Source organism: Symphalangus syndactylus, chromosome 13, assembly GCF_028878055.3.
Source record: "Symphalangus syndactylus isolate Jambi chromosome 13, NHGRI_mSymSyn1-v2.1_pri, whole genome shotgun sequence".
Classification (NCBI taxonomy): Eukaryota; Metazoa; Chordata; class Mammalia; order Primates; family Hylobatidae; genus Symphalangus; species Symphalangus syndactylus.
This window is the reverse complement of record NC_072435.2, coordinates 87,427,552-87,443,704: the sequence shown is the minus strand read 5'-3', so window position 1 is coordinate 87,443,704 and position 16,153 is coordinate 87,427,552. Positions and strand designations below refer to the sequence as shown.

Genomic DNA, 16,153 nt, shown 5'->3' with positions numbered 1-16,153 from the left:
ATATTCTTTTTATTTTATTTTTATTAAGAGCAGAACTCAGGCTAGGACGGCATTTGGACTAGGTAAAAAAGAAAATCTTTGGTTTTGTGTACACAAGTTTTAAAATACATTGTACAGATTTTTTTTTTTTTGATACAGACCACTCTTTACAGGATCCGCGTTATATTTGCCTTCAGTAACCGGCTCTCCTGTCCGCATCCAGTAAGGTTTCCACTCTTCTCTCCGTTGACTGCTGAAGTTACTGAAACAGCAACCACAAATGGCCTTACTAACCTACTTATTTTGCAATTAAACTTTTACAAAGATATCCCCCTACTCCTCCCCTAGGGTGGAACACAAACGGCTCCGCGGCGTTGGCAGCTCATCTGCGAGGGGACCCTGGCTCCCCGAGGTTGCAGTCCTTTTTCTTGGACAGAACGCCCCGCGGGACCGTTCCCTCCACTTTCCCTGGCACTCATGGCAGCGCACCGCCAGCACACACAGAGCTGGCGCCCGCATCGCGCCACACCACACGAGCCTCCGGCTTGAGGAGCCCGTCACCGAGACCCGGAGCGGGAACGAGATGTAAACACGAAGTGGGGACATGTAGCCCGAACTGAGAAGGCGGCGCGAGAGTAGACACAGCCCGCGCCAGGCGGTTCTTATTTACCCAGCACTTACACTCCAGGGAAAGCGGCCCCAGGCAACGCACTCTTGAAAGAGGATGCACTGGCGCAGAGCCTGGACCTGCTGAAGCGGGAAGGAGGAGCTAGGGCTGGGGGCGGAGCTTTCACACGCGCACCCGTGGTTCCCTCCCTCCCTCGACACAGCAACTGGATCTCCGGCCGCCACTCCGGGTTTATTTGTTTACAAGCGGATTACGTCAGCTCCTCCCTCTCTTCCCTATCTCTGGACCCGCCTCCTGGCCTCTTTTCCCGCCCCTTTCAGCTCCGAACCGGCTTACGTCACAATGGTGCGATATTCGGATTGGCTGGAGTCAGCCATCACGCTCCAGCTACGCCACTTCCTTTTCGTGGCACTATAAAGGGTGCTGCACGGCGCCTGCATTTCTTCGCCCCTAGGAGCTGGAAATGCAATTGTTGGGATCTTCGGATGCTGCGGAGCTGGAGGCGGAGGCGGCTGGGGCGGTCCGAGCGATGTGACCAGGCCGCCATCGCTGGTCTCTACCTCTCTCCTGCCGCCTCCTGTCTCGAAAATAACTTTTTTAGTTTAAAGAAAGAAAGAAAAAAGTAGCCGTCCGCCCCTCACGCCCTCCCTTCCTCTCAGCCTTCCGCCCGGTGAGGAAGCCCGGGGTGGCCGCTCTGCCGTCGGGGCCGCGCCGCCGAGCCCCGGCCGCCCCGGGCCGCCCCCGCACGCCGCCCCCATGCATCCCTTCTACACCCGGGCCGCCACCATGATAGGCGAGATCGCCGCTGCCGTGTCCTTCATCTCCAAGTTCCTCCGCACCAAGGGGCTCACGAGCGAGCGACAGCTGCAGACCTTCAGCCAGAGCCTGCAGGAGCTGCTGGCAGGTGAGCAGGGCGAGGGCGTCGGAGGGACGCGGGCCCCACATCCCTGGGTCAGAGTCCGGCCGTCGGGGCTGCGAGAACCTCGACAGCGCCCCGGGGCCGGTCGCGCTTGGGCCCCGCCGCGGGACCGGTGTGGTTGCGCTGGGTGGCCGCTAACAGCGGCTCCCCGCGAAGCTTTGGGGGCTGGACGGAGGGCGCCCCCTTCCCCCCAGCCGGCAAAACGGAGAGGAGAAGAAACACGCACAACAAAGAAACTTAAGCCCACCGAGGCGGGAGCTGCGGTCCGAGGACCGTCGGCGGATTTGGGGACAAAGGAGACGTGGGGCTGGGGTGGGTTCGACGTTCCCTTCCCTCAGCCCCCTCCAACCGTTGCGTGGTCGGCGGCCCAGCCCCGGGGTGGGAAGCTGCGCCGCTGCCCCGGAGCCAGCTCAGAACGGACGTGCCGTTTCCCCGCGCCTCCTGCCCCTGCCCATTAATCATCGGATTTGTCACCGGCACAATTACAGCCCTGCCCAGAGCGTGGTTTAGGGTTGCTTGTTTTTCTTCCCTTCGGGGTTAACAGTCCGGTGGCGCTTCTCATCTCCAAAGCCATCAACTCCATTGTGTGCATCTGGGGTGGGGTGGAGAAAGTAAACAGTTTCTCGCCTGGCCGTAGGTGCCAGTGGCTTCCCGGCTGGCCAAGGCTGCGCGCCTGATTCCTGTTTTGGCGGCTCAGCCGGTTGGTTCCTGGTGATTGTTTTGTCCCGTACTACTGTGTTGTTTCTAAAACCCTGCCCGCTTTCTTCCATCCCCGCACATGCACAACAACGGATGCAATCCTGGACATTTAAAAAAGTTGATAGTTTTCATTTTCGCCCCTCAAAGAAGCCTGGGGTAGGAGGAATCCACAGTGGGAGCTAACGATCCTAAGCGTTGTTTCTCTGTTCTTTTCTTCTATAGAACATTATAAACATCACTGGTTCCCAGAAAAGCCATGCAAGGGATCGGGTTACCGTTGTATTCGCATCAACCATAAAATGGATCCTCTGATTGGACAGGCAGCACAGCGGATTGGACTGAGCAGTCAGGAGCTGTTCAGGCTTCTCCCAAGTGAACTCACACTCTGGGTTGACCCCTATGAAGTGTCTTACAGAATTGGAGAGGATGGCTCCATCTGTGTGCTGTACGAAGCCTCACCAGCAGGAGGTAGCACTCAGAACAGCACCAACGTGCAAATGGTAGACAGCCGAATCAGCTGTAAGGAGGAACTTCTCTTGGGCAGAACGAGCCCTTCCAAAAACTACAATATGATGACTGTATCAGGTTAAGATATAGTCTGTGGATGGATCATCTTATAATGATGGATAAATTTGATTTTTGCTTTGGGTGGGCTCCTCTTGGGGATGGATTATGGAATTTAAACCATGTCACAGCTGTGAAGATCTGGCACAAGATAGAATGGTAAAAAAAAAAAAAATTTTTAAGTGACAGTGCCATAGTTCGGACAGTACCTTTCAATAATTAATCTTAATAGCCTGTGAGTCCAAGTGAATGATCACTTTATTTGCTGGGGAGGGAAGTCCTAGGGTGGTTTCAGTTTCTCCCAGACACACCTAAATTTTGACATCAGTCTCTTTAAAGAAAATCTGTATTTCAAAGAATCTTTCTCTGCAGTAAATCTCGCAGAGGAATTTGCACTATTACACTTGAGAGTTGTTCATTGTTAACCTTTTCGGCAGCTCCATAGGAAAGCTAACGTTGTTTTAAACATGGTAGTACTGGAAATTTTACGACAAGACTTTTACCTAGCACTTAAATATGTATAAATGTACATAAAGACAAACTAGTAAGCATGACCTGGGGAAATGGTCAGACCTTGTATTGTGTTTTTGGCCTTGGAAGTAGCAAGTGACCAGAATCTGCTATGGCAACAGGCTTTAAAAAAAAGACCCTTAAAAAGACACTGTCTCAACTGTGGTGTTAGCACCAGCCAGCTCTCTGTACATTTGCTAGCTTGTAGTTTTCTAAGACTGAGTAAACTTCTTATTTTTAGAAAGTGGAGGTCTGGTTTGTAACTTTCCTTGTACTTAATTGGGTAAAAGTCTTTTCCACAAACCACCATCTATTTTGTGAACTTTGTTAGTCATCTTTTATTTGGTAAATTATGAACTGGTGTAAATTTGTACAGTTCATGTATATTGATTGTGGCAAAGTTGTACAGATTTCTATATTTTGGATGAGAAATTTTTCTTCTCTCTATAATAAATTGTTTCTTATCTTGGCATTTTAATCAATCTCTTGTCATGATTATAGAGGTTTAGCTGAAAGTATTTTTTCTTAGAAGACAGGTTCTATAAACTGAATATCTGTTGCACACTGGTCATGCTGAAAAAACATTTGATGAGGAATGAAGATGCTCTGTATATACATGTTTAGGTGTTAGAGGAAACACAGGCGTAACATGTTTTAAAAACTTCTAAAGTCAAAACATGGACACATTCACAGGCTAATGATCTCATGAAATAAGGATAAGAGACCACGGTAGCATCTACCAAAAATGTGATACTCAAAGGATTACATTTCATTGCTTCCCTGTTGAAGTGAAGATATAAATGTTTCATTCTGACCCACCTTTGAAAAACAATTACTTTGCCCCATGGATTCCTTGTTCAATTAGAAATTTCCCGGGGGCAGGTGACCCATAGTCTTAAAGAACAGGCTAAACACCACAGAGAGATTGGTTGCTTTTCGCTTTTCATCACCTGCAAGATTTACATAAAAATCACATAAGCTGGAATTCAACAAAAGGTATGTTTATGAACTTTTATTCTCAAAAGTTGAAATGCCGACTTTCTCGATTCCTCATTTTCAGACTTACTTCAGATAAATACTAAGAACCTAAGTGAACCTTGATAATGCTGTAGTGTAGATTACTCCACTACCCCATATAATAGAAGGACTTGCTGTTTAGTTGTAGAGGGTAACAGCGTTTTTCAGTGGAAATTGAAAGTGGAAAAATTGAATTTTGCTCTACACAGTTAACATATGGTGGCCTTTTTTTGGTATATATGTAAGCATGTTGACACTGGAAATACGCAGTCTGAATTAAAATTAGTGATTACTTGAAATTAGTCATCTCAAGTAAGTTATTTCTACATTCAGGAATAAATTATTCTGATTTTGTAGACAACACAGGAATAGGCCACTGAATATGCAGGTATTTAGAGTACAAATGTCTGTGGATATTATTGGCACGCCATTCTCGAGAGTTTGAATTCGTAGACCCGTAACACATGGACCACCCTTGCCAATTGTTACGGTTTTATTTTTAAACCTATTCTGTGAAAAAGCTCCTCGGTATTTCAAACTTGAATACAATAAAAACACCAGGTAGGGTAGTTTTTAAATAGGTCTCACCCCAGTGCTGACTACTATTGTTTACCAACTACATTTCACCCGGTGGTAACTCTTTTGAAACTTAAGTACCTCAACCATTTTTTTTTTTTTTTTTATCATAAAGTCCTTTTTCAAATGGAAAGTTGTTTTTGAAGATCTTGACATCAGACTTTTTCAATCTTTGAAAATGATGGAAACAGTTAATAAAAAAATGTTTATTTTAGAATTCAGGTGACGTCTAGCTTGTGAGGAGCCGTTTATGTCTTTGAAAGGCTTGCACACATCACTCTGAGACCAGCTGTTTCCTGTGACTTTAACCTTACCTTCCCCAGACAATTGAGCTGAACCTGTATCTGCAGTACAGTAGCTGTTTGTGATGTATTTCTTGTTCACGGTTTCTGGGGAATGTTTTGAAATATTTTATTATAAATCCTTTTAAGATAGGATGACTACTTTCAAAATTATTGTTGCCGTTGGCACCAGGAATTCATAGTTGTGATTGGCAATAAGTTTGAGGAGTGTTACTTTATGAGTTTTAACAGGTAGTTTTGAAATTATTTCCGTTTTTCCAAATTTAAGTAGTGCCTCCCTCTGTAATGTTGAAACAAGGATTCAAGTGGATTGTATAGCAAGAGTTACCCTGGTTCATGCAGGATAATGTGGCTGTTATCTTTGTCATCTGGAATGGGAATCTCATGTCCTCACCCTTATTCGCAATATTTCTATAATAATAGACTGGAAAGGCCACCAGAAAGTGGCTTTCAGGTACATTGCACAAATAGTTTCCTCAAGTCATTATAACTCACACATTGCAAGTAATTAATTTTGTTTTGTATAGGTGTTGCAGTTTATGAAATTGGCCTTCAAGTTAAAAGGAAGGAAGCCGTATTCCCGATGGCTAGTGTTTAATGACTACAGGTTTCCAGGACCTGTAGTCATTAAACCTGTTAATCTTGGGAGCAAATAAATCTACTATTGGACTTTTCCCTGCGTGACTTTTAACATTTCTGATACTCTCTCTTCTTCCTCTTTACAGAAGAGAGGTATGATAACTGAAGTTGTATTTTGCATATTGAAGTTTAAAGATATTTCCTCTCTCTTCACCCCTATTTCAGATGATGTGATAAAATGCTCTTGATAGGCTATGTGGAGAACATTTGTCAATAGTTTTATCTATGCATAGAAGTCTTCAAAAAGTGTATCTTGGATTGTCTAAAACTGAATAGATATCTTATTTATCTGAAGGTATACAGACTGCCAACATTTTAGACTCATCTCTCAGTCTCTGCCACTGAACTTTTATCTATGGCTGCTATCAAAATATAACTGGTTTATTTTCATATTTGGAACATAATATAAAAGTATCAAAATCTTTTACAGTAAGATAGCTTGTATTACTAGCCGACCCAGCTGCTTAACTGAGTCCTTAAATCATTTAATATATGGGACTGTAAATAGAGAAATCTGTACATTATGAGATCTGATTTCTGGTTATGCCTATAGATCTTTATTTTCTTTATCCCTATAGATCATTTCCTTCTGATGTTAAGTGTTACATTTTTGAAATGCTCCTAAACAAGTAAGCCTTAGGTTGTATTAATCCTGAGGATTGATACCATTTCCTTTGTGGAGTATGATTGACACCATTTTTTTTTTGACTGCAGGTTTAACTTGGCTTATCACTTTTCGTATTGCTCAATATGTCCAAGATAGGAATGAAAAAATAGAGTTCAACTTCTGACTGTTATTTATGAGCCTTTTCATGATATTTATAATTTTAGTATTGAAGATGCAGTGTTCTTTTGGGAATTACGTATGCTTAGAAGAGAGTACTGATGCTCAAAGGTGAAATGATTTGAATCTAGAGTTGGATAAAAAGGGAAAGGATGGGGAAAATGAAAACTGGGAAGCTAAACTGAGAAGGAATTGCAAGGTTTGGTGATAAAAATTCATTTGCTATGGTCATAGCAGATAGGTTTGCACAGCACAGTCTCTTGGCAGAGTTTAGGAATCTCTACTGTAGGGATTCTGCAGTTCATGAATTGTCAGGGAGACTGCACTCAGTTTGTTTCTGTGAACATGCAGGTGAAAGTGGTAGTACATGTGGAACTTCATGGGAACTGGTTTTGGGGGAGGTGTGGTTGGGAAGCACAATTTTCTCTCAGTATTTTCTAAAGGGAGACTATTTTTAAAGGTATCTGTTATAAACCACTTGATTATAGCCTCTTTTCTTGTACCTTTAAGTTGTGAAGGCCATTTGTGACCCCATTCCTGGTGGTAGAAAAATGACCAAGTGTAGGCCAGACATATAACATCATATTAGTACCATTATAGTTAACTGGATCCCTGTATTTGGAGAATATTACATCAAACACTATGTATAATTTCAAATTGTAGCATTAATAGGAGATACTTCACCCATGAGTGCATTTACTTTTAGTGATTCTCTAGATGGTCATCTCCAAAGTTATTTTGTCATTCTTTTAGAATATTTTTGTATGTATTTTCATGTGTGCATGCAAAAGCATGTGGCACATTTTTTAAACAAATATACATATATTTGACGTACACTAAACATTTTGTTGATAGGATGCATGATCAGAAACATTTAGAGACTATTTCTTTAGGTTTTCACTAAAGTAGATGAATATTTGCTTTCCCCAAAATAATTCATAATTATGTTCTTTAAGTGGTAAGTCTTAAAATGACAAGTTATTGTAGCAATACAAAGAGGATTGCCTTGTGTAAGTTTAACTTATCTGCATAAGTCTTAATAATAATAAAATTAAGTCATCCTTTATAGCCAACAGATATCCAAATTGTGTTACACCAATAGGAAATCTATATGTTCCCATATATTCAACTATGTGTTGCTGTGTGTTGAAATTCACATTTTTGTTTCTCAGAAGTTTTTTTTAAATCTTAGGGTCTTTGTAACATTGATATGCATGGTTGTAAGAGAACTGAATTATCGAAGTTGTAGATGGGTGATTTCATTATTTTTAGTAGTTATGGCTTAGCCAGAAAGGCCCTGTATCTTTTCCTTCTTGTTCTGAGCCATCCCTAAATTTTTGAAGGAAAAGATGTCTAAGAAATTGGACTTTATTTGAGAAGATTCCATGAATGACCATAAGCCGTAAAATGATTAGACTTGACAATTGCTTTATGAGCAGATTTGAGTACACTTTCTAGCAGTTGTCTTGATTTATGGCAGTTTTGTCCCCTCAAGTCAATAGACTAAATGGAGTTGTATTTCCCACAAATTGTACTTGTGAGTCTTCAAGTTATCAATATATATTCTTATTTGATCTCCCAACAACTGGATGAGGTTGGCAGGTAGGTCAGTATTTTTTATCTTCATTTTATGGATAGAAAACTGAGGCTTTGAGAGCTTAAGTAATTTACCCTAAAGCCAGACAGCTAGTAAACAGCTAATTCACAATTTGAATTCAGGCTTTTCTGATCACGGAATCCAAACTCTTAACTATTGTTACATTGTGATGCATGATTTATCTACCTTCTTTCACACTGTTGGAACATGTATTTTAACTTCTCATTGTGAGTTGGCCATCTTTGGTTATTTTCAGCCTTGAAACTCTTTCACTGTCTATGTTCAGGAGGCATATAGCAGTCTACAATTAGGCTCCTTTCTTTGAGAGGCAGTTGGAATTTAGCATAAAGAATACTAGTCTGGGACTCAGACCAAAAGTTGCAATCTTGACTTGTACCAACCTGTGACTTTGCACCAGTTGCTTAGCCTCTCTGAGCCCATCATTCCATGTGTAATAATGGAGACAAGTCATTTGTTGTCAAGGTAAACATGAAATCATATAGCTAGTGAATGTTTGGATTCTTGGAATTTGAATACTCCATCAATGGAGGCCAACAAAATATAGCTGATTGTTTTCATGGGTGTGTGTGTGTGTATGTGTGTGTGTGTTTCACAATTTGATCATAGTATGATTGTTAGGAGTTTCTGGAAAGATTGCTTTAGCCTATAGCTGCAAGAAATGTACTTGCGTTTTTGAAATACAGTAATATAGGAAGGAAAATCAACTGCTTTTCCATTGTGAAGGATGGAAATAGACAACACAGGCCTTGCATCTTATTTTATAGAGCTTTCCTGAGCTGTGTGCTTAACACGGTGGTTTTCAGAGCTATTTTCTCAGTAAAAAAGGGTCCTTCAGATCCTTTGTCTATATTGAAGACACCTTAAGTTGAGAGACGGAGTAGTGCAACCAAACATATATAGCAATGTAGCCCTGTACAAAGCATGTTTGCTTCCATTATGTTTTTTAATCCTCACAACAACCCTTTGCTATATGAAGTTGACTTTTCCCAGGGTTTTTAGTCCTTCAAACCATTTGTATTTGGCCATGCTTTTGCAAGAGATTTTCAAACAGTGATTTTTAAACAGAACTCAGTGGTTCTCAATCTCTTCTTAATCTAGAGTGGTGTGAGTATTTCCTTTACTGCAAAGAAAAGCAGCCTTTTTATAAATTGTCACTTTGGATTTGAGTTTCTTCTTGTGATGTAACCTGATGCAATGTTTGCCTGAATCACTAATAATGTAACTGATTTCCCCTAGCCAGTCATAAATGAGTCAGTGATCATGGATTCTTTTAGTTTATACTCAAGTTGCTTTTTCTGTGTGCAGATATCCTCATTGAATAGCTTGCTGTTGGGCTTGTATAGCATTATGGTTTACAGCAGGGAAGTAGATAGCCAGCAAAGCTTTGTGCTAATTTATTTTGCAATCCTATAGGAAACAAAGGACCCATTCTTAAAAGAACCTCAAAAGACTTATAGGGAAAATCAGCCTCTGACCCTTTCAGAAGTCTTGCATCTTAAAACTCGTGTGTGGTTCAGGCCATGCTTGGAGTTGTGTGTAGCATTATAAATCAGTCAGTGTGCCCCTATAATGTTTAAGATTATGATATAAGAATAAGAGTTTGGAACCCATTAAAACAAGGGTTAGGTGGCAAGTGTTGTCAGGAATAGTTATCTCTCTCAAGCCAGTAGTCATTGTTACAGTTAAGGATGGAGCTTTTACGTAATATCACTAGATACAAGCTCTTTGTCCCTCTCAGATTCTTGCATTTTTTTCCACTACCCTTTCAGTCTGTCAGTTATTTTTTAACTTTCTTGAGATATTTTCTGGTCATTAATATACAAGTGGTGTTTTGTCTTGTGTCTATCACCTATATCTCTAACATTCATTTATTAAACACATACTCGTTGAGTCCCTCCATGTGCCAAGTACTGTGATAAGCACTAGGGTTGCAAAAATAGTCACTGTGCTTGCCCTCAATGAGCTTGGAACCTAGTGGCAGAGAGAGGGTTATCCAACAAATGTTGGGCTGGATCTGAGACATGCTGAGGAAAAGGGAAGTGGTGAAGTGGTGTCCTGAGAGCTCTAATAGAGAGATATGACTGCCATAGAAAGGTTTCCCAGAGGAAGGGACACTTGAGCTGAGATCTGAGGAATGAGTAGGGGTTTAAGTGGAGAAGGCAGGCAAGAGAGAGAGAGGAATATGCACAAAATCTGGCTCAAGAGTGACGGTGAACGGGAGGGGTTGGACAAAGACCAGTGAAACTGGAATGGAGAGAAATTAATGGGAGTGAGGCCAAATCGTGGGGCTTTACAGGTAGAGTGACCATTTGATTGATAACCATTTGAGTGACCATTTTGGTTGATAAAATCTGAGAATTTTATCAACCAAACCGTGATTCTTGAGAGTAAAAGAGGGTGCTATTAATTATTAAACACAGACTATAAGCATCAGCCAGGACATATGGTCACCTCGCTTTTATAGGCCTTGTTAACGGTATTATCTCTTTTTAAAGGCTTGGCAACCAGCAGTGTGTTTACTTCCTAACGAAGGTGTCAGGTAGTTAGTCCAAAAAGGACCCAAATGGAACTCAAAGGCTGGGTTTTTCCAAATGGCTAGATTGATTTTTTTTTTTCTGATATAGATATTAGTGACCCTTTAACATTTTAAAAGTTTGGCATAAAAAGATGGATTTTATTGTGAGCTACTAGATTAGACTCACTTTCATGGTGTATGAAACAGCACAGTTCAAACAGATCTTGAATATTTTCTATATCTTTAAATTATAGCACTTGTCATTTTTGCAAAGGATTTTTATTTAAACAGCATTTCTTTTTTTTTTTTTTCTTTTTTTTTTTTTTTGAGATGGAGTCTCACTCTGTTGCCCAGGCTGGAGCGCCAGGCTGGAGTGCAGTGTCGCGATCTCGGCTCACTGCAACTTCCACCTTCCGAGTTCAAGTGATTGTCCTGCCTCAATGTCCCAAGTAGCTGGTATTACAGACATGCACCACCACACCCAGTTAGTTTTTGTATTTTAAGTAGAGACGGGTTTCACCATGTTGGTCAGGCTGGTCTCGAACTCCTGACCTCAAGTGATCCACCTGCCTCAGCCTCCCAAAGTGCTGGGATCACAAGCGTGAGCCACTGCACCTGGCTTAAATAGGGTTTAAAAAATAGTTTCATTTTAGGTTTACATTTTGAGTATATGTACCTCCTGGACAATAACTGTCAAAGTATGGGCCACTTAAATTATTTTCTTTAAGTTCATGTAAAAATCTGTATAATAAAATGCAAAGAGTTCAGGGAATTTTGCACACCCATGTAATCTACACCCTGATCAAGAGATAGAACATTTTTGCCACCCCAGAAAATTCCGTTTTGGGATGCTTCAAGTTTGCTTAAGAAATACGGCTGTGGAGCCGGGCCTCAAATTAGAAATAAGTTGTTTTCCCTCTCCGTTTATAACTTTATTTTTGCTTCCTAAACATGCGGCAGTGGTTACTTTAAACATGAAGCAAATTGTCTCCAGAAGAAACCGTTGCCTTTCGACTAGTTATGATTTAGTGGTTAGTAATATAGTACATCCCTGCCCAATTTGCTATGGGTTTTTCATCCTTAAAGTAAAATCTGAGTCATATCCCCATCACTGACTCATAAGCTTACTAAGGGTTGCCTGTTTATTATTAGGCCTAAGCGTTAGAATCTTGATCAATCAAAAAAGATTGTGATAATGTCACATTTACATAATACCTTTCTCTCCTCCCCTATTTTTCGTTTTAGCCTGTTTATGTCACTCTGTAGTGAGTTATGAAAATAAGAGGGGACAAGTGTCAAGCCAGTGTTATATAGCTGAGTCCTAGCCTTGAGTACTTCTTTTCCTCTCAAAATTCTCAACATCAGTTGCCAGAGAGCATTTAGAATATTGACCTAAGTTACAGTGCAATTCGTTGTGAAATTGATTCAATTTAAGGGTTATGTGTCACTGTCTTGAAAGATTCTTGAATCAGAGACAAAGACTTGTCCTAAAAACACTGTTCTTAATGAGTTTGGGATCTACTGAGGGATAGTGATTGAAAAGGGAGCTTACTCCTTTCTTCCCCTGTAGTTTTCAGGTTCTTGTTTGGAACCTGATCTGGGACCAGATCTTGAATTAACGGTTTTTTTTTCCTGAGAGGGTCAATGTGTTCTGCTTAGCAAAACCTCTGCTGTCAAAGCACTGGTGGGCTGTGGTGGTGGTTTTTAGGCATTTCTTTCTCAGTACAGTAATACATAATATTTCAGTACCCAGTTGGGCTTTTTGCTTTTTTTTTTTCCCTCTACACTCCATTTTAGAAAGAATGGCAAATCAGCGAAGATATAACGTGGGTTAAAGCCAGATTTGGTCAGTGGAAAGACTTGTTAATAACCCATTTTCAACTGGAGAAGCTCCTACTGATTACACATTCATTTCACTAGTAGGTTTGTTCCTCATTTTAAAAAGGAAATTTCACTCATTAAGCACAGGACGAGTCAATGTGACATTTAACTCTGTGCATATTGAGGACAATTTTTCCTTCACTTGTACCTCTTCCTGGCAAGCCGTCCCAGTGCCACTAGGCAGCTTTCGACCCCCTGTTCTGCTGCTCTGCTTCTGTAAAATTCTGTCCCGATGCCTCAGGCACTTCCTGCAGTCTTCTTGAGTGTCAGGACTGTGCTAAGTACCTTTGTGCATCCCCTCACTGACTCCTCATCACGAGCCTGTAAATGTAGACATTTGTTGTTATAGTCGTCTGTCATTTGAGAATATTATGATACAGAGATGTTATATCACTTGCCCAAGGTCACACAGCTATGGGCTGATTTGGGGCTAGTATCCAGATTTGTGTAAGATCAAGCACTAGCTTCTAACCAATACATATCACCTCCCCAAGCATTGGTTTCTTTTCTGATCCTGTTGCATTGTAATTGTTTGCATTCATGTCTGATTTTCCCATTAGACAGGAAGATACGAAAGTCAGGGACAACTCTTAGACCAGAGCTTTAGAAGATGCCAAAATTAGATTAACAGATTGTTCATTTATAAATATTTATTTGGCACCTACTATGCGCCCAGCATTGTTCTGGGCACTTGGAGATACAGCAGTGAACCAAACAAAAATCCCTGCCCTCAGAGAGGTAAACAAGCAAAGAATATGTATGCGGTATTAGATGGTGACAGGTGCTGAGGATCAGAGCTGCTGTGTTAGTTCTGTGAGTGTTACTTCCTGGAGTTGTGCAAAATTGTGCATGAGCTTGTCTGAAAAAGGAGAGAGGGAGGGAGTTAGTTGCTGGAGTGGAACTATTTTAAGTAAAATAGTCAGGGAAGGCCTCAACTGATAAGGTGACATTTAAGCAGAAACTTGGAGACCAGAGAAACAGCTCAGGAGATATCTGGGGAAAGAACATTCCATTCAAACAGTTGAGTGAATTCCAAAATCCTTCTAGACTTATCTCTCCCCAAATATATAATTATAATTTGGCATTCTTGGGTACTCTATTATAATGTCAACCAACCTAATTGTTGGCAGTTGTTTTCCTGACCACTTTTTATTTGTTTTCTGGTTATTGCATGCCATAGGAGTCAGCACAACTTTGATTTCTGGAAAATTCAGCACGGTTTCTGCCCTGCCCCCACACACCTTCTCTCTTTTAGAGATAATTGCAAATCATAATAAGCAGGCTTATAAGAAGAAATGAACTTCAAAATATAAGTCCGATTTTTGAAAAAAAACTCTTTACCAATAAATATAGAATAAGAATTGATGTTCAGTATAATGAACAGGTTCAGCAAGGCGCTCAATGTTTTGGTAGGACATATGGCTAGGCAAGCTAACAGACAAGTGTTGAAAACAAAAAGTTTTCTTGCTGATATATAAATAACTGGGAAATTCAGTTATCTCAAACACCTATTTCTTACAAAATCTGAGATTACAGTACAAAGACTTGTTATCATGTAGAGCCCCTGGTCTTTTGTATATGTGACTGAAGAGAAAAGCAAGGGTACATTAACTTTATCATACAGTCACTTAAACATCATGGAACACTTAACTTTTTTTAAGGTGCTGGCAAGTATCTGGCCTATTCCTGCATTGCAGAAAGTCCCTGGTGTTAAGACATAAAAATGAATATTTCTCTGGTTCCACTTTCCTTATCAAAGATGGATGAAAAGGTACTTTCTCAAATATGTTTCACCATGAATTTTACCCCACCCATGCTCCCCAGCCTGAGAAGTAAGAATGTCTCCTTCCATTTTGAAACTTGCTGTAGCTATCTAGTCTAAGTTGTCTTCCTTTTGCTGCATAAAAATTGAATACTTTTGGCATGTTAACGTTGGGTCCATATCACTATCAGATATGATTCTCTCCCACTCTTGAGAGTCTAAGCAAAGCTAAAAAGGAGGCAGAAATATCTGGGTTTAAGAAAGAATCCCTGTCAAAGCTCCCAATTAAAAATAACCAGATTAATTCTGGCCACTTGATTAAAAATGGTGGGATAAGATTGCGGGGGAAAGAGGAATGGAATGGATGAAAAAAAAACTAAGGAACTATACTTTGAAAAGCAATAGTGATATTATGTGAGGTTTCATGCAGATCTGGAAATTTTATCCAAAGCAAACATTTACCACAGGTGCCATGAGATCTTTTTTTTTTCTTTTTAAGTCATATAAATAGATTCGTCAACTGCCACACTTGTTCTTGTAAATGCCAAACTATCGTGTCTAATTATCTCAAAATTATCTTCAGCACCAATATATATATTTGCCTAGTGATAACAGACCCACAACCAAAAATTCCCTAATGTTAAATTTGGGAACACAAGTGAAATAACCATGTTAATTTGAAACTGGGTACCATGGATACGGATAGTGATTATAGCCTTGTGGATCTGCTAATAATTTGTTGTAATAATCTGTGGCATCTCTCCCAGAAGATCTCTTCAGATTCATCAATGCAGATCAAAGTTTGTCCTTTATCAAAATGCTGGCTATGATTCTTTGGCTCTGAAAGGTATTTTTGCCCTTCTCTTTTCATGAGAAAAGTCCTGCCTTCATTTCTTAATGAGTATCCCTTTGTTTTTATTCTTCCCACCTACTCACACTGAACTTGTCAACTTAGATAGGAAAATACTCTGCCGTGTAGAATGAAATTAAAACATCCAAATGTGTAGTTGGACAAAGTTATTTTTAACCTTAGTCATTTGGTGTAACACTTTATGTTAGGCAATCAAGTTACGATAAAGGTAATTGAAATGAGGTTGCTTAGTAGCCTATTTCATAGCTCAAGGTTTTTAGGGTATTGTTGAGTAAAAATATATTTCAGTATCTTGAGTACAGATCTCTGGTCTAATATAGTTTGTTTTTTCAGTGGGAACTTTCACTAGAAATTTATTTCAAGGGAACAAAATAGAGTCTTGTGTGTATGTGTGTGGGTGTGTTACATATGTGCTTGCTGCGAGAGTAGGACGGGCAGAGTTAGCACTGGAAGGAAGAAAGTAAAATTCAAGAAATGGTGCAAAAGGAAGATTTCTGCATACATTTGTGAGTCATATGTGTATGCCTTTGCCCTTCTTAAATTAGTGTAGAGAAAGTAATGTGCTGAATTTTTTTTTTCATGTCGTTGGTTTTTATTTTTTTTTTTCAGTTTTTAAATTTTTTCTTCTTGCAAGACTCACAGTCCAAGGTTGGCTGTTTATTTTATTTTACTTGAGACGGAGTCTCACTTTGTCGCCCAGGCTCGAGTGCGGTAGTGCAATCACAGCTCACTGCAGCCTCGACTTCCCCAGCCTCAGGTGATCCTCCCATCTCAGTTTTTGTATTTTTAGTACAGACTGGTCTCAAACTCGTGGGCTCAAGCAATCTGCCTTCCTCAGCCTCCCAAAGTGCTAGGATTACAGGCGTGAGCCACTGCACCTGGCCTAGGT

At 40.5% G+C, this 16,153-nt stretch overlaps 1 protein-coding gene across 1 annotated transcript; it reads left to right on the top strand.

Moving 5' to 3' along the window:
• Positions 1-873: 873 nt before the first annotated feature.
• Positions 874-3,777, top strand: BTG1 (BTG anti-proliferation factor 1). Its single transcript, XM_055237919.2, has 2 exons — positions 874-1,511; positions 2,448-3,777. Exons 1-2 carry the CDS (start codon positions 1,364-1,366, stop codon positions 2,813-2,815), a joined length of 516 nt encoding a protein of 171 aa, XP_055093894.1. The 5' UTR covers positions 874-1,363; the 3' UTR covers positions 2,816-3,777.
• Positions 3,778-16,153: the final 12,376 nt, after the last annotated feature.